Source organism: Pelophylax lessonae (genome assembly GCF_965119305.1).
Source record: "Pelophylax lessonae genome assembly, chromosome: 5".
NCBI classification, from domain to species: Eukaryota; Metazoa; Chordata; class Amphibia; order Anura; family Ranidae; genus Pelophylax; species Pelophylax lessonae.
Window position 1 is genome coordinate 475,472,848 of NC_138772.1, and position 19,534 is coordinate 475,492,381.

Genomic DNA, 19,534 nt, shown 5'->3' on the forward strand with positions numbered 1-19,534 from the left:
GAAGTAGCAGGTCTGGATGAAATTTTTAACAGCTTTGATATAAAACTAGGTGCCTCGATGACATCATCTAATGCTCCAACAAATGATTGCCAGAATTTCGTACAAACATAAAATAAAAAAGTCTACCCGTGTATGAGTAGTTTAACAGGGTTTATCCCCTTGCTTTTAAACAATCTTCCACTTTTTGCTGTGTCCTTGCCACAGGAAGTAAAGGGAAATCCCTCTAATGAGACACAGACTGAAAAGAGAAAAAACTGACAGGTGTATTAAAGCCCCGCACACACAGGCCAAATGTCGGGCGACATCGACTGGTTAGAAAAAAAAAGGGCGACGTCCGGCCCGTGTGTACTGCCACCGGTCTGACAGAAGCTGGCCGTTTGGCCGGCTTCTGTCGAATGGGCATGACCAAAAAAGGTCCTGCTCGTCACTCTAGCTGAAAGCACCGACGGGGGGGGCATCCCCCTGTACTAACATCGGATAGTTAGTACAGCGGCTCTGACCTGAGTGGTCAGTTTTTTTGGGGTTGAAAAAAAAAAAAAAAAAAAAAACTAGCAGCGTGTCCAATCTTAACCCTTTCTAACTCCATCCAAAATGAATACAAAGTTTTGGCTTCAATTAAAGTGGTATTAAACCCGAAACCAAAAATATAATATATTGCAGCCTACCTATCCTTAGATGTGTTGTTTGTATTCATTTTCATTCTTTAGGCTTTTTTCTTGGTGATCTGATCAGTAACACAGCTCCTGTATTAGAGTGCCTACACCCTGAAGGAGCAAAGGGGGGCACCTCTGGAAAGAAGCATTGTCAGTCTGGGGGGAGGGGAGTCTTAGATGTACTAGCAGATTTAGATCAGCTTCGGTCTGTTAGTGTAATTCCAGATAATACTATAAGTGGTTACAGCAACAGTTGAGTTCCTTTGGGATAAGGATTTTACATGAATAAAAAAAAAAAGCTAAACCATTGTTAGCACCCCTGTCATTGTTAAACGGTTTGTCCCATCCCTCTAACTGCTATATCTACAGAAAAGCTTGTTCTGTTGTTCGGGGTAATAGGCCAATCACAGGTCGGTGTAATAGGCCCATCACAGGTCGGTGTAATGGGCCCATCACAGGTCGGTGTAATGGGCCCATCACAGGTCGGGGTAATGGGCCCATCACAGGTCGGGGTAATGGGCCGATCACAAGTCGGGGTAATGGGCCGATCACAAGTCGGGGTAATAGGCCGATCACAGGTCGGGGTAATGGGCCAATCACAGGTCGGGGTAATGGGCCAATCACAGGTCGGGGTAATGGGCCAATCACAGGTCGGGGTAATGGGCCGATCACAGGTCGGGGTAATGGGCCGATCACAGGTCGGGGTAATGGGCCGATCACAAGTCGGGGTAATGGGCCGATCACAGGTCGGGGCCACTCGCAGCTGGTCACAATGTAAACAGACTTGCCGCTATCAGCCTTCCTTTCCTCATGTGCTGTCACAGTGTGAGGAGAGCCGGTAACCGGCAAGTATGAAAAAGATCATCTACACTGGAAATCAGGGCACTGATCATCAGTGTCAAAGTTATCTGTGCAGCCCCAAGATCGCCAATCAGTGGCTCCTCAATAAGTACCTCCTATCAGTGCTCATCTGTGCCCTTCAGTGAAGGAGAAAAATGACCTGTTTGCAAAATTTTATAACAGAAACTAAGAAAAATGTTTTTTTTATCAAAATGTTTGGTCTCTTTTCGTTTGTTTAGAAATAAAAAATAAACTGGGCGAATAAATTCTACCAAAAGAAAGCTCTATTTGTCTGGAAAAAAAAATGATAAACATTTCTCATGGGTACAGTGTTGCATGACCGCGCAATTGTCATTCAAATGGCGATAGCACTGAAAGCTGAAAATTGGCCTGGGCAGGAAGGGGGTAAAAGTGCCCAGTAGGCAAGGGGTTATGCTTTAATGTAAGTTTGGTCCTGAAATATTTATTACAATAGTGGGACTGAGCGGGTGACTATAGCAAAGGCAAACTCTCCCTAGAAGGGCTTTTTTGAGCTTCTGAATAACACTTTGGCCGCCCGTATTGTAGAAAAGCTCATTCAGGTCTCATATGTTCAACAACACGTTGTCACAGAAATGTGCATTGAAATGCATTTGGACAGACTTTCAATGTAGTACAATGCTTGTTCATTTTCTATGCATTTTACCTAAATTCTAGTGCTGTCATTTTTCTAGTCACAGGCTTTAAAAAAACATGTCAAACGTGTTTAAAAATACGTACATGGACTTTAAAAGCAATTTCATTTATTACTGAGTGCCAGCACTGTGCTTGGCAACAGAAGGGCCAAGTGATTGTCTACCGTATATAGTTTCCTATACTGTAAAAGATGGCAAAGTGCATAGAAATGGCAGTGTGAGGAGCCCCTACATGATGGTCCACTCACCATGTGCCCTCACAGAAGCTTGGGCACTAGAAATCATCTGTAGATATATACCTATACACACATTTTCAACTAAAAATACAAGACAATGTAAACTTCACAATGTGCTGTATTCAGGCAAGTCCCTTCTCAGTTTTATTGCCTTTAATTTCTCCACTTTAATTTTGGATTTTAGCAATTCTTCCTCCAGGTGTTGCCTCCTTTTCAAGGCTTCTCTTTTCTCCTTGATGTAAAGTCCATATTGTTTTTGGTTGCTTAAAATGAACTGGTGCTCTCTCTTCAGTAAGTGTAAAATGTCTGGGCTGCAGGCGCAGTCTGTTCTCAGATGTTGCCTTGGAGGATTGAAGCATTCTTCTGACCGAGGTAAAGGCGGAGATGGGGATAATCTCATGTCCACCGAGGATAGAGACGGGGATAATGATCTGTCTAGGGACTGTTCGAATTCCTGATCCTCGCCATCTTCTAGAGATGCTTCGGGCTGAGGAGGTATGAGCGCGGATGGCGGAGGCTTTACATCCTCCTCTGGCTCTATCTGCACGGTAACCGCGGCATGCTGATCTGGTAATGGCGATGTCAGAGGATGAATTACCGATTCAGGCTCTAAATGTATGGATTCACTGAAATTCAAAGACAACACACAATTAGCATATGTAATATATTGACTCTACACTTTCTAGAAAACATATTTTGCAACATCAGAATATTAAATTGTTAGGCAGCTTATAGCCATTAGGCTCAATTCACACTGCAGCGACCCCAAAGTCGAGCAACTTCCAGTGCGACTTTGCATTGAGACTTGAGGCGCCTTTAATGCCACTTTCATGGGATGTTTTGCAACTTTGGCCAATTCTAACAATATAGAGTGTGGTACATATTACTGAATTTACGAAACCCTCTAAAGTCGCAGCCAAAGTTGCAAAGATTTTAAAGTGTCACTAAACCCACATCATAAAAAACTATCAATAAATGGTGTATTACATGCTGTTCATACTCACTCAGTTACTATGAGATTTGTTTTCTGTGTTCTAAAAGATACCTGGCTGATCCTGCTGTACTCTACCTCCACCTTCTGTTCGTGTCCCCAATTCAGCTAGGGATTTTGCAATTGTGGTGGCAACTCTGCACATGCTCAGTGTTCAGTGAGTTTCTATGCTGAGAATTTCCTCTCTATCACATCTGAGCAGCCATGTACTATAGAGTCACATGTGTGGGCGTATACACAGTGGTAAATGACAGCCCACTTCCTCCCTCCTCCTTCACGCCCTTTAACTAGCTAAACACAATGGGTGCGGGATGTTACATGTAGAATAATAGAGGCTTCACCTCCGTCTTATTCTAAGACACAAGCTGGAGGGGCGTGACAGCCTGTGACTGGCAGAAATCTTGTGTGGAACTGTGCAAACAGACCGCCTCAAGGGTGGACACCATCAGGCCCAGCACACGCATGCAAGCCTGGAGGGATGACCGTCTGCTGAGCAACAGAAGCTGAATTGCCTCCTGCAATGTCTGGAGTTTTTCCTGAGGAAAAAACACTCTGGCTGAGTCTGAGTCAAGAGTCAGACCCAGATAGGCCAGTTTTTGTGGACAGAACCAAAGCAGACTCCTGAATGTTCAGGATCCCACCGAACTCCCTCAGAGTTCGCAGAGCAATCTCCAGTAGTCCATCAGAGCAGTCGGAGACTCTGCTCACAGAAGATCGTCCAAGTACCCCAGTACCGCAATCCCCCGCTGACTCAAAAAATGCCAGCACCGGGGCCAACACTCCTGTGAAGACCCGAGGTGCAGCGGTGAGACCAGAGGTCAGCGCCACAAACTGATAATGCTCCTCGCCTACGGCAAAATGGGGGAAGTGCTGGCGACCAGCACATATTAGAATGTGCAGGTAGGTGTCCTTGACGTCGATGGAAGTGAAAAGAAATGTGAATGGATTCCATGCGGAACTTCTGTACTCGCACAAAGCAGCTTAGCGCCTTGAGGTCCAGAATTGGACGTACCTTGCTTTTCTTCCTGGGGACTGTAAAGAGATTTGAGTAACAAACCCTTGAAAATGTTTCAAAGTCAGAACTGGAACAATCACCCCCTGAAATAACAAATCTTGCACTGCCCCAAAGAGACACCTTAAGTGATCTGGGGACAAATGCAGGTTGGAAGGGAAAAAACCTTTCCAGAGGACAACACCAAACTCGATCTCGTAGCCTGACTGAATAACTTTGTGTACCCACTTGTCCTATACCAGGGAGGTCCATGGCTCTGGAAACCAGCGAGGACGTCCCCACACCCCAGATATGGGTAAGGGCGCCCCTTCATGCAGAGGCAGCATTGTCCGCAGGTGTGAAAGAGCCCCCTTCGTGGCTTGCCAGACCAGGTCCTCTTGGAATCTCTGATGGAGGCCCTGACATTTGATCCCTTGTCTTAAGACCCTGAGAGACGAAGAGGCCGCTTAGGAGCCGAGGAGAATGCCCCACATTTATGACAGGGCTCCTTGCCCTTGGTAGCCTGCCGAAGAAGAGTACTCTTCCCCCCCTTAGAAGTCTAGTCTGCAGACCAGCATTTCAGCCAGTCAATATCCTGAAGGACCACTGCTGATACCGACAGCCTAGGAATCAAAGGGGTCAAAAAGGCATTACAGACAAACTGTAGCCCATGGCCGAACCGGTCCGCCAGCTTTGCAAAGACACGGGGAAGCTATTCTACCTCCAGGCCCCGGCGTAAAAGCTTAGCCCACTCTGTCACAGTTTGCAACACCAGGGCAATAGTAATTACCGGCCTAATTGCCGAACCAGCCAAAGCGCACATATGGCGGGCCAGAGCATCTGCCCTCCTATTAGTTGGACCTGTAAAGGTCAGGGACTCCTCAACCGCGATGAAGGTAAATCAATTTGACCTGGAAACCGGCGAGTCCACTACAGGTTGGACCGTCAACCTTTTACGCAGTAAATCCTCATAAGGATACCACAAGCAAAAAAAAAAAAAAGCCTAGCAACCACTGTGTTTTGGAAAACCCCACTGTTTCGTGACAATGTTGTCAAGGTAAGCGGAAAGAGGCACACCCTCACTGCTTTGGAGGGCCTGTGGGTGACGTGGCATCAGCCGCAACCTCCATTTTTAAAGTGTTACGCACTGACACAAACAGTGCCTCCACCAGCACTTATTTAAGCATGGCTGGAGGAGCAGAGGTAGCATCCTCACGATCTGAGCACTCAGGGTGCGTGGATGCAGACCCAGTAGGGTCGTTATATACTGAGCTCACCCCCAAAACATAATCAGGGGAGGCCTCCGACTGCGATCCCACAAAGGTGACGCTGGCCAAGGGTCCACAAATGGACCGCATTATGGAACCCGCAAAAAACAAGGGAGTCGCCCTCCGAGCCCTCCATAGAGGACATAATAGGACATAGCTCCCTTAGAAGGGGCCGCCCGCCGTTACGTGGACGCGCAGGCCGGGTACCCTTGCTAAAACTAGGCAGGTGCCCCACACAAAAATGCGGCAAGACTGTCAATAAAAATGAAGTGCCCCCACAGCACCACCAAGTCCAAGGGAGGTGCAAAGCTGACCATAAGGCCAACAGGCCGCAAGCCGCAGCCTAATTTTTTGTGGGGGCCCAGCCCTGCAGATGCTCAAAGGGAGAGTGGGGGCTTCAGCTACAGGCACTGGGGCCGCTCCCCAATAGCGGCGCCCGACTCAGCCGCATGGCCTAGTAGGCCGCTAGCCGCGACCTAAATTTTTGAGGGCACCCTGCCGACAGGACGTGAGCTCCAGCTGAGCCGACCATGCAGCGGAGGGGAAGGCGGATGCCCAAACAGGAGGTAGGTTCCGACGAGTAGGCTGCAAAGCCACGGCCTAAATTCTTGGCCGGATCCAGCCGCGTGAGGCATGTACTCACGAATGGTAAAAACATCCACTCCCCCAGCCCAACAACCCCCGCAGGAAGCCCAGTGGACATCCCTGCCCTACCCACAAACCCCTAGGTGGCAGGGAATCCTGCTCAACCCCCGTTACGCAACAAGAAAGCCCGGTCAGCAGCAACTACAACCAACCCCCCTCAAGAGCTTGTGGCAAAGCCAGCTCATCACCTCATTCATCAGGCTGAAGTCAGATCGTGTCCGCCTTCGCAAGATATTTAACTCGTAGCTCAGCCCCCGTCCAGTGGGACTATGTTGTGGCCAACCTAGCGCGGAGCTGCAGTCTACGCAAGCTCATTGGCTGGACTGGGGGGACCCTAAGGATCTATATTATCCAGTTTGTTGTCCAGTCCGGCACTTGTTTGTAGTTCTCACAGGAACAAAATAAAAAAAAAGAGGAAAAAAATGTAAATTTACAATGAAAAAATTGCCAGGACCAGAGATCCCAGCAAGGAACTAGGTCCTTACTCCTGACTAGGCAGAAAAATAAACAGAGCCTATAGCTGAGAGTTGGTGTATACCCCCTGGGACTGCCCATAGGCATAGTCAAGTTTTTTCCTGCCTAGTGTCCTACTCCTGTAGTGGGTAGTATAACCCAATGGTTAAGAAGAATCAGAAGCTGTGTCCATCAATGAATGAAAGAGAAAAACATTTTTCTGTGGTCAGTTGCATAAAAATACAGAATTCTACAGAATTACATAGGCAAAATACAAAGTACAATACCACCACATATTAGATGCATGTGTAATTTACCTATATAACTGTGTAGACTTCTACCCAGGTACCATTGTTTTTTTAGATCAGCAAAAATGATGTAACTTATCTAATAAAGTTCATTGTGCTGTTCATTGTGATGTTAACGTAGCACTACAAACTGTTGCCTTGGGTCAATTATTTGGCATCTTCACCTACTATAAAGAACATATTGGTGCATATGTCCTCATATGAAAAATATTGCTTGTTTAAAGTGGTAGTAAACGCTTTTACACCACTGATACCTACAGGTAAGCCTATAATAAGGCTTACGTGTAGGTACTGTAATTATCTCCTAAACTTGCACTATTTAGGAGATATTCAGAGTGCATCACTGGCGCATGCAGGTCCGGCATACAGTGGCAGACCTTCAGAGCCTGTGCCGTAAACAGTGGCTCCCGCAAGTATGTGCGTGGCAGTGACGTCATCGCGTTTCCAGCCACTCATGTAGCTGGAGGCCCTCTCTGCGGTGACAGCGTGGCACTGGAGGGCTTTGTTATAAGGTAAGTTTCTCAATGTGCTAGTATGTATTTTTTTTTTACCAACTTCAGTTTACTACCGCTTTAATCCTTTAAGGACTAAGGTTCGAACTAACCTATTTGCTTGAAACCAGTCCTGCAACTTTGATATGTGTAGGTAAAACTATGCATATCCTTAGTGTATCCAGGTTTATCCTTGTTTTTTTTCTTCTTAACCACTGGGTTATGCTGACCCCAACAGGAGTAGGACACTAGGCAGGAAAAAACTTTACTACTCCTATGTGGCAGTCCCAGGAGGTATACTCCCACTTCCTGCTATAGGCATTCAGTTTTGTTGCAAGCAGTTTCCAAAGAAAAATAACCCAACTCAATAGAGGGGTGGGCGCTGTGTCCATCAATAAACATCAGAGAAAAGGGTTTTACGTTAAGACAAAAATCCAATTTTCTCTTTCGTTCATTCATGGACACAGCTCATGAATCTTCTTTACCATTGGGACGTCCCAAAGCAGTGTCAAACATGAGGGGTGGGAAAAAAACAGCAGAAAAAATTCCCAAAGGCTAAACCTAGCCATCCAGGTAACATGGAGCTCAACCAGGAACAACTGAAGCTCACCTGAAAATAATACACCCTCAAAGAGGACCAGGTCCTCTCTAACTGCGGCCTGCAAAACTTTCCGGCCAAAAACAGCATCCGCAGATACCAACACATTTACTTTGTAAAATGTTGTGAAAGTGTGCACAGATGACCAAGTGGCCGCCTTGCAAACCTGCATCACTGACGCCTGATGGTGGAAGGCACAGAAGGCACTAAGCACCCACGTAGAATGCGCTTTAAAAGGGAAAGGAGGAACCTGACCCTTGATTGAACCATCTGTCTGACCCATCTGGAAATGGTCGCGGCAGACGGGGCCAACCCCTTGCGAGGTCCATTCAGAAGGACAAAAAGCGAGTCTGATTTCCTAAATAACTCGGTTGATGCCAGGTACACCCTGATTGCCCAAACTACATCCAGAGAATGCAAGGCAATCTCCTTAGAATGCTTAGGCTTAGGACACAGGGAAGGCAACACAATGTCTTCATTCAAGACAACCTTAAGGAGGAACAATTGACAAGGGCGAAGCACCACTTTATATCTGTGAACCCCCAAATAAAGTGAAAGACAAGACAAAGCTGCCAGCTCAGACACCTTGCGTGCGGACGTAATCGCCACCAAGAAGGCTACCTTTTGGAACAATGTAGGAGGAAGCTCGCAGATATTTTCAAAAAGCGGTTTCTGAAGAACCGACAGTACCAAATTGAGGTCCCACGGAGGCAACGGAGACCGTACAGGTGGAGCTGAGTAGCGAACCCCCTTAACAAAGGTGCGAACCAAGGAATGTGTAGCCAAAGTACATTGAAAGAAAATCGCCAAGGCCGAAACCTGGCCCTTGATGGTACCCAAGGCCAGGCGCTGTTCCACACCTCTTTGGAGGAACCCCAAAATTCAAGCCACCGAAAAGGAATGGGGAGAAACCCCCAGAGACACATACCACGCAATATACTACTTCCAGACGCGATTGCAAATCTTTCTAGAGGTAATTTTTCTAGCCTTCAATAGCATGGGAATCACAGAGTCAGACAACCCCCTATCCATCAGCACCTGCCTTTCAACAGCCAAGCCGTTAAAGCCAACGACTGTAAAGCAGGATGGAAGATCTGCCCTTGGGCCAACAGGTCTTCCCTGAGAGGAGGTGGCCAAGGGACATCGGTGACCAGCCGTACCAGGTCGGCGTACCAAGACCGGCGAGGCCAGTCTTGGACCACAAGGATGACCGGGATACCTTCTGTCTCGATCCTTCACAGAGGTCTTGGCAGAAGTTTGAGAGGGGGAAAAGCGTATATCAGACGGTACTGCCACCAAGGAGCCACCAGTGCGTCCGTGGTGTCGGCTAGAGGATCCTGACACATTGCCACAAATCTCTGAACCTTACTGTTGAGACGAGAGGCCAGCAGGTCCACCTCAGAAGTTCCCCACCGGAGACACAGTGATGTCCAGGTTGTCCTGTAGAGCAGTCGGAGTCTCTGCTCGCAGAAGAAGATCGTCCAAGTACCCCAGCACTGCATTTCCCTGCTGTCACAACAATGCTAACACCGGGGCCAACACTTTTGTAAAAACCAGAGCAGCTGAGGCGAGACCAAAATGGTAACGCCACAAATTGATAATGCTCCTCGCCCGCGGCAAAGCGGAAAAAGCGCTGATGTCCGACATGTATCGGAATATGGAGGTAAGCGTCCTTGATATTGATAGAGGCTAGAAGACCCCCTTGATGAAGGGATGCCACTTCTGAACAGATGAACTCCATCCGGAACTTCTGTACCTGCACAAAGCGGTTCAGGGATTTGAGATCCAGGATTGGACGAACTTTGCCTTCCTTCCTGGGAACTGTGAACAGATTTGAATAAAAACCCCAAAAGCGTTCTGGGTTTGGAACCGCTACAAATCACTTCTTGCAGCAGCAAATCTTGTACCGTCCCGAAGAGACTATGGAAGTAGTCTGGGGACAAACGCAAGTTGGAAGGAAAAAACCTCTCTGGAGGATAAGACCGAAATTCTAACTTGTAGCCGAACCGAATCAGCTCACGGACCCACCCGTCTGGAATCAGAGAGATCCTTGGGTCCGGAAAAAAAACTAAGACTCCCCTCACCCCAGATACGGGTGAGGGTGTCCCTTCAGGCAGGAGAGGACTTTTCTGCAGGCCTGGAAGGACCTGCTCTCGGCTTACCAGGCCAGGGCCTCTTGGAACCTCCGGAGACGTTACGAAAAGATTTGGATCCTTTTTCTTGAGACTCTGAGGGACGAAAAAAAAATTGCTTATGACCCGAGAAAGAAGGACCACATCTGCAACAAGATTCCCTGCCCCTGGAGGCCTATGGGAGGGGAGCACTCTTCCCTTCTGTGACTCCCTTAATGATTTAATCCAGGGAAGACCCAAACAGACGATCCCCCACAAAAGGGAGATCCGCTAAAGCCTTCTTGGAAGCTTGATCCGCAGACCAGCATTTCAGCCATATCCATATCCAGGACCACTGCTGTCACAGACAGCCTAGAAACTAAAGGAGCCGCATCCAGGGAGGCATCACAGATAAACTGTAACCCCTGGACCAACTGGTCAGCCAGCTCCGCATAGGCAGGGGTAAGCTGTTCCCCCTCCAGATCCTGGCGCAAAAGCTTAGCCCACTCTGTCAAGGCCTGGGACACCAAGGCAATGGTGAACGCCGGCCTAAGGACTGAACCGGCCATAGTAAACATGTACCGTACCAGGGTCTCCGCCTTCTTATCAAAAGGGTCTTTAAAAGCTGGAGACTCTTGCACCGGAATCAGGGCGGATTTGTTCAGTCTAGAAACCGGGGAATGCACCACAGTTGGGACAGTCTACTTTTTTAACAGGGACTCTTCAAAGGAATACTTTCTAGCAAAACACTTAGGAACCACCACACTGCGTTTAAGGAAACCCCCCTGATTCGCAACAATTTTGTCAAAAAAAGTTGAGAAAAGGAAAAACTTTTGCAGCTTTTGAGGATTTTCGCAGCCACATCCTCCATTTTTAAAGTTTCCCGCACTGAAAGTGCCTCCACCAGCGCTTTTTCATGCGCGGCTTTAGTGGAAGAGGAATCATTCTCACTATCAGAGCACTCAGGGTGCTTGGACACAGTCCCAGCAGGGTGACTTGAGTCAGCGGCGGCTAGATCAGACTCAGATTCTGAGGAGGCGGGTGAGGGCGGTGGATGCTTTTTGCTGGTTCTGTTTTGCAGGACCAAATCAACCTTGGACACTAATAACTACAGAGCCATCGCCATTGCAGACAGGGTGGACTGGGACCCAGAAGGGCCAACTGCCTCTGAGATGGGATCAGGGGGTGACATTTGCTCCAGGGAACCACACAGGTAATTTAGAAAAAAAACACTGCTAGTGACCCCCCCGCCGTGATAGCGGCACTACAAGTCCCGGAATCGCAGCTATAGCATAGAGAGCGATATCCCTTAGGGCACCCACAATAACTTACCACCCGCGGTCAGCACAGAGCAGAGCGCTGGAAGCTGTACCCATGCGGCAATCAGAGAGAAAAGTCCAGGAGTCAGCACTAGAGGTCCACCACTACAGTCAAAGCCCACAAGGATCCAAAAACATGGCCGCTGTGCTAATCAATGGAAGCCTACAAGAAAATGGCTGCCAGACTACAAAAACATGGCCACAAAATACACAGTGCGCCATCCACAGCAAAACGGCGGCTCCACGCGGCTCCTGGGACCCACAGGGGACACCAAGGGATGTCTGTATAGTAAAGGGGGCCCCCACCAGGACACCCCCCCCTCCCAACAGACCGCGCGTTCAGCTGCCGGTGACCCGCCCCAATCAACTGCTCGACACCCCCAAAACATACCTGGACAGGTATGGCCGCCCTCTGGGAAGAACAGGAGGGGGAGCTAGGTGTGGGTAGATGGGGGTGGTCCACAGAGGACCCCGACATATGGGGGGGACGCTGTGTGGGAAGGAGGGGAACATGGGGGTCCGACCATCTCAGGAAGGGGCCCAAATTCACGCCAAAAGGCCACCAGGGAATGGGGGGACACTACTTTCCATACCATGGAACCGTGTGGGCACTGCTTCAGGCAGACCACCTCTCCATCGGAATGGGTGTGCTGCGGGCCAGGAGTCACGCTGCGAATAAGGCCTGAACCAGGTCATATGCGTCCTCGCGAGACCCGTCCAGTCCAGCATTGAGGACTGGGGAGACCATAAGGATCTAGAATATCCAGTCCGTCGCCCAGTCAAGCAGTTGATTGTATTTCTCACAGAAACAGAAAATAAGAGAAAAAAAAATCTGTTTAAAAAAGAAAAAATACTACGACCAGAGATCTCAGCAAGGAACTAGGTCCTTACTCCTAACTAGGCAGAAAAAAACTGAATGCCTATCGCAGGAAGTGGAAGTATATCCCCTGCGACTGCCCCATAGGCGTGGTAAAGTTTTTTCCTGCCTAGTGTCCTACTCCTGAGCTGTGTCTGTCAAGGAACAAAAGAGAAATTACTTTTTAATTTTACTGTATATTTTAATGCTATTATCATAACCCACCACCGAAGAACAATACAAAATACATTTTCCTACTCCTAACGATCGCAGCAATAACATATATGTATAAATTATTTGTTGTTTGTACCCATAGAAGGGCCCAAAAACAATAGTGAGCATTTTTATTTTATCCTACCTGAAAAACAGCAATTCTGACCATGACCTTTGACTAACCCTGACATTGTTCTCGAGTCTTATCGTTAAGGTCCCATTAACACTTGGCGATTTGGAATCAGAGGCGGAATTGCCATGAATCCGCCCACGATTACAAATTGCGTGGCATTCGCTGCAAAACAGAAGCTTCTTTTGGGCGACAAATTGCACATAGGGCAGCTCACTGAAATAAATAAGCTGGCCTATGTGTGACACACGGAATCGTGTGAAAATCGCCCACACAAAATCGTGAGTGGAAATGCGAGTTTCCACTTTGTGAACTGTGAATGGGGCCCTATTTATTTATTTAGACTTTTGCTTACATTTTTCTCCTACAGTCTTTTTCTCCATTCAAGAGGAGAAAGAGTACAGGGAAGGAGTGTACAGTTGCTGATCACTGTGATAGCCAATCACAAGCTATTACACCGATCCCGTGAGTCAGTAAAACTGCTACAAACCTGGGCAATTCGAACAGTAAAGTATAAATCTAACGTAGCTAAAAACGTCTGTGAAAACAGCATGTCAAAAAACACCATGAGATCCAGAGATAAAGGTGGCTGAAGTTTCATGTAATCAAGTTTTCCTGTAAAATTTTAGCTTGGCTTGTCTCCTAAACCCTAGCCTACTAGTCAAGTTTGCCATATATTAGATTATGAATGAACTTCAGGCAAATATAACATAAAAATTAATGTAGCTATGGGGGAGATCTATTAAATCTGGTGCATGCATAATCTGGTACAGCTGTGCATAGTAACCAATCAGCTTCTAGGTCTTATTGTCAAAGCTTATACAGGCTATACATGGGTCGAATTCCGAACGATTTGTCTGAAATTTGTTTAAAAATTTGTGCATTTTGTAATCTGATGGTGCCACCTATGATTTCGAAATTCGACCAACCAAGCCTTCGATTTCACCTCATGTTGCTACAGAAAATAAATTTTATGGCCTGGGAATATTCTTTTCTTTTCAGGTCACAATTTATGCGCATATGTTTTTCCATAAAATTTTTCGCATGATTCTCCCATCATTGACTAGAAATTAGTTTGTTTTTCAAAAATTTTCCAACATGCCCAATCACTCAAATTTGATGGGCACATGAAATTCGCCCGTTGCTGGGGCCCACTAATGTTGCAAATTTCAGACAAAAATTTATAATTACGATTTTAATTGAACAAGCTGAAGTTAGAAGCAAATTGGTTACTTTATACAGCTGCACCAGTTTTAGAAAAACTCCCCCACTATGACTTCATTTTATTCATCATGACATCATTGTATTTTTTAATGCAAGCTGTGCAAGTACCTGAATTTGATCTGGGGAGAAGCAGCACAGGATGCATGTTGATAGGAAGATAGAGCAGAGTGAGAGAGATAAGCTCATCATTCTGCTGCTTCTCATTAGAACAGCCTTTTTCAACCAGGGTGGCCAGACACCCTGGAGTGCCTTCAGTTTAGTTGCACAAAGCCACAGGATTTCATCGTGCACTATTACAACCTTTCAGCCACCGGCGTCCCAACAACCAATGATGTCATCAGTTGATAAGGAGGATGTCCGGCGCCTGCACAGCATCCTTGTTTGCCCCTCTCCGGCCCATCTGTCAGCACTGGGGTCACATTAGCTAGCAATACTAGTCATCACCAGGGTGCAAACGTGTGTTTTGCTTTGGAAGAATAAATCACCTCTAATATTGGGTGTCCTACACGTGTGGATGTTGCTGCATTACGTAACAATTTTAGTTTCGTTTTTTACATTTTAGAATGGGGTGCGAGACTGTGCATAGTATTGAATTAAAGGCGTTGTAAAGTGAAAAATGGAATTTTTGTAAAATCTTACCTGTAAAATTCCTTTCTCTGAGTCCTCCGACAGTCGCCGCCTCTTCATATTCGTCACATATGGGGTATTAGACTTTGCTCCGAAGGAGTAGCTAGACAACAGAATATGTTAACAATAAAGCTTTAACATATCCCACCCTCAAGGGGTGGTCCCCTCAGTCAATACCCTCCTACTTCCTGCAACCATATCTCAGTTTTAGTGGAATAGCAGTAGAGTATACATTCAAACCCCAAAAGAGGGGCGGGGGCGGCGACTGTCGGAGGACTCAGAGAAAGGAATTTTACAGGTAAGATTTTACAAAAATTCCGTTTTCTCTTACGTCCTCCGACAGTCGCCGCCTCTTCATATTCGTCACATATGGGGACGTCCCAAAGCAGTGCAAACATGAGGGGTGGGAAACGCATCCGCGCCGAAAGGCAACGCAGTCTCCACATCAAAGAAAGGAACCTTACCAAAGGAAGGAAACCAGCTGGGCAACAGCAAAAATAAGTGCTCAACAGGAGCAACAACCCAGGAAAAGACAAAAAACCAGGGGATACAAAACTTATCCCAACAGCCAGGAGTCCCCAACAAGGGACCCTAGGGAACAGCCGCACTAAGAACCTTGCGGCCAAAGGAAGCATCCGCCGATGCCTGAACATCCACTTTGTAGAATTTTGTGAAAGTGTGTACGGTCGACCAAGTCGCCGCCTTACACACCTGGGCTACAGAAGCCCCATGGCGACAGGCCCAAGACGTACTCAGAGATCTAGTAGAGTGCGCCTTCACAGGCACAGGGGGAACCTTCCCCTGCAAGGCATAGGCCTGTTCAATGGTCTGCCTGATCCATTTGGCAATGGTAGAGGCGGAAGCCGCCATGCCCTTCCGAGGACCCTCTGGAAGAACAAACAAGGAGTCCGTCTTTCGAAAAGACTCAGTCGATTTAAGGTAAACCCTAATCGCCCGAACAACATCCAGAGAATGCAATCTCACCTCCTTTGGATGTTTAGGCTTCGTGCACAACGAAGGCAAAACAATATCCTCGTTAAGATGGAATTCCGAAACTCGTTTCGGCAGAAAAGAAGGATTAGGTCGCAAGACCACCTTATCCAAATGAACAACCAGGTACGGAGACTTGCAGGACAAAGCCGCCAGTTCCGACACTCTGCGAGCCGAAGTGATCGCCACCAAAAAGGCGACCTTTTTGGACAACATAGACAACGAGATCTCCCTGATCTGTTCAAAAGGAGCACGTTGTAACACAGACAGGACTAGATTCAAGTCCCAAGGGGGCAAAGGATCCCTCCTAGGAGGAACCAGATGCCGCACACCCTGAATAAAAGTGCCAACCAAGGAGTTGGAAGCCACGGGACGTTGAAACAGAACGGCCAGCGCAGACACCTGACCCTTTATCGTAGCCAGCGCCAAACGCTGATCGACACCCGTCTGAAGGAAAGACAGCACACGGGAAACCGAGTACGTGCGGGGTGAAAACCCCCTGGACTCACACCAGGCAAAATAGGCCTTCCAAGTACGGTAATAAACCTTTCCCGAGGAAGACTTCCTCGCGTTGATCAAGGTATGAACAACCTCTGGAGAGAGACCCTTCTCCTTCAGGACCTCGGTCTCAACAGCCAGGCCGTCAAAGCCAGCGACTGTAAAGCAGGATGGTAAATCGGTCCTTGAGACAGTAGATCGTCCCGAAGAGGCAGACGCCAGGGGGCGTCGACCGCCAGATTCACGAGGTCTGCGTACCAGGACCGGCGAGGCCAGTCCGGTGCCACAAGAATCACCGTGCTGCGTTCCGAGTGTAACCTGCGAAGGAACCGGGACAGCAACTGAATCGGTGGAAACGCGTACATCAGCCTGTACTGATGCCACGGGGCCACTAACGCGTCCGACGCGTCTGCCCGAGGGTCGCGCGTCCTTGCCACGAACCTCTTCACCTTGTAGTTGAGGCGAGACGCGAACAGGTCCACATCTGGAAGACCCCACTTCGCACAACATCTGGAAGACAGCCGGGTGGAGAGACCATTCCCCCTGATCCAGGGTCTGGCGACTCAGATAGTCCGCCTGCCAGTTCTCCACTCCCGGAATGTGAACCGCCGTTATCGCCGGGACATGAGTCTCGGCCCAAGACAGAATGTCGGCCACTTCTCGAGCCGCTCGGGCACTCCTGGTGCCCCCTTGGTGGTTGATGTAGGCCACCGCCGTGGCATTGTCCGTCTGCACCCGAACCGGGCAGCCCTGCAGCCGGTCCGTCCAGCGATGAAGACAGAGCCTTATCGCACGCAATTCCAGAATGTTGATCGGGAGGGAAGACTCCCCCTCCGACCAGGTCCCCTGGGCGGACAGAACGCCCAGAACACCACCCCAGCCCGACAGGCTGGCATCCGTGGTGATTATCGTCCACGAGATCGGACGAAACGACTTGCCCCCGGACACCAACGGGGACTGGAGCCACCACAGAAGGTTTTCCCTGGTGCGATGACTCAACGAGATCTGAAGATCCAGAGATTGAGGTCGCCCGTCCCACTTGGACAAGATCTCCGCCTGGAGACCCCGCGTGTGAAACTGCGCGAAAGGAATCGCCTCGAAAGCCGAGACCATCAATCCCAGACATCTCATACACGTCCGCAGAGACGAGTTCGGAACGTCCCTGAGGGACCTGACTTCCTCCTGAAGAGTCCTGAGTTTGTCTTCCGGCAGGAAGACCTTCGCCTGCACCGAGTCCAGTATCATTCCCAGATAGGGAAGACGAACCGACGGACTCAGTGTCGACTTTGGAACATTTATCGTCCAACCGAACTCCTGCAGAGTTTGCATCGTGACAGACAGGTCCTTCTCCAGACCCTGACTGGTCGCAGACCGAATCAGAATGTCGTCCAGATACCCCAGGACAGAAATGCCCTGGGCTCTCAATAATGCCAGAACCGGTGCAAGCACCTTGGTGAAGACCCGCGGAGCCGAGGCGAGCCCAAAGGGCAACGCCACGAACTGGTAGTGATCCTCCGCAATGGCAAATCGAAGGTATCTCTGATGACCCTCGAATATGGGGATGTGAAGATACGCATCCTTCAAATCGATGGAGGCCATGAATTCCCCCGGAACCAGGGCAGCCACCACCGAGCGCAGGGATTCCATGCGGAACTTGCGAACCCGCACAGAGCGGTTCAGAGCTTTCAAGTCCAGAATTGGACGAACCTTGCCCTCCTTTCTGGGCACGGTGAACAGATTGGAATAAAACCCCCGAAATCTGTCCCGATGAGGCACCGGAACCACCACTCCCTGAGCCCTCAGGTCCCGCACCGCCAGGTGCAGATCCCGCAGGCGCTCTGGAGACAGTTGTAGATTTGAGGGAAAAAATCTGCTCTCTGGCCGAGAGAGAAACTCGATCTTGTAACCAGATCGAACGATTTCCAGAACCCATCTGTCCCGCACACGGGCCAACCAGGGCTGAAGAAAACCGAGCAAGCGTCCCCCCACCCCAAAACTGGGTGAGGGCGCCCCTTCAGGCCGAACTGTTATGGGCCGCAGGTCCGGATTGGCCGGACTTCTGTTTCCCAGACCAGGGCTTCTTCTGAGAGCCCTAGCCCTTGAACGGTTTGCCCTTGTAGTGCGGCCGAAAGGCACGAAAGGACCCCTGAGGGGGCCGAAAATGAGCATGCTTCTTCCCAGAAGCCCCCTTAGCCTTGGGGAAATGGGGCAAGAGAGTGCTCTTACCCCCGGTAATCCCCTTAATCAACACATCCAGGGACTCCCCAAAAAGGCGAGACCCATCATAAGGCAGATTGGCTAAGGTTTTACGTGAAGATTGGTCCACCGACCAACATTTCAACCAAACCAGGCGGCGAGACAACACCGCCACGCTGTGCACACGCGCGGCCAACGGAATCAGGTCCAGGTCCGCATCACACAGATACATGACACCCTGGTGGATCTGATCCACCATATCTAGGGTCGCCGCCGAGGCCGAATCGGCCACTAGGACGCGCCTAAGCATCTGCGTCCAACTTGCGATCGCCTGGGCCGCCATGAGAGAAGCAAACAGAGCCTTAAGCATAGAACCCGTAACAGAATAAGTATGACGGGCAAGAGACTCCAGTCTCCTATCCGTGGCATCACGGAAAACAGGGGATCCCTCTGCAGGGATCGCAGTGGCTTTGTTCAAAACCGCAATAGCATGATCCACTGGCGGAGGCACACACCACCGTTCATCAGTGGCAGGCGAGAAAGGATAACGCAGCTTAAATTTACTTGGTACCGCAAAAGGCTTGCGCAAATCGCGCCATTGGTCCTTAACAGCGCGCTGAAAATCAGCATTGCAGGGAAAAACCTGCGGCGTCCTGCGTTTTCTCTGCGTCCCATAAGCCGCCAAGGCAGCTGGGGGACACACCTCGTCCTGCAAACGTAGCGTCTGCTTAATGGAAGCAATCAACTCATCCATGATTGCAAGCTCTTCAGGCGAGCCAGGGGGAGAATTATCAACCCCCTCAACTTCAGCCTCTACCTCAGACCCCACTAGATCAAGAGAGGAGCGGGACCCCGATAGGGGAGTCCCCGCCAGAACAGCCCCATCACCTTCACCCTCAGAATCAGAGGACAGAGCAACTCTGGGCCGTTTAGTAGATTGAGCAGCCACCAGCATTTGCACCTGTGCAGCAAGGCCAGCCACAATAGTGGCCAAATCCCCCCCTGGGGGGGAAACAGCGGTCCCCTGGCTTTCCACCAATACTGTGGGAAACTTGCCCTCCTGAGAATCCATTGCCCCTGTATGCCAGACAACCAAGGGTTAACTGCCCCCTTACAGCAAGCGCGGCAAGCGCAGCCCACCGCACCACACTCAGGCACAATGAGACCCCCACAGGGAATATACAGACTGAATACAGGCAATGGAACACAGGAATAGAAGGAT

General features: G+C 49.1%; 2 protein-coding genes across 2 annotated transcripts in view; both read right to left on the minus strand.

The window, feature by feature from the left end:
- RAD54B (RAD54 homolog B) overlaps positions 1–19,534 on the minus strand; it is a 210,642-nt gene that overhangs the window by 127,104 nt on the left and 64,004 nt on the right. The window lies entirely within an intron of this gene.
- FSBP (fibrinogen silencer binding protein) overlaps positions 2,400–19,534 on the minus strand; it is a 33,885-nt gene continuing 16,750 nt past the window's right edge. Inside the window, exon 2 of the mRNA XM_082259217.1 lies at positions 2,400–3,029. Coding sequence (XP_082115343.1) covers positions 2,510–3,029 — 520 coding nt within the window. The 3' untranslated portion in view covers positions 2,400–2,509. The remainder of the gene's footprint in view (positions 3,030–19,534) is intronic.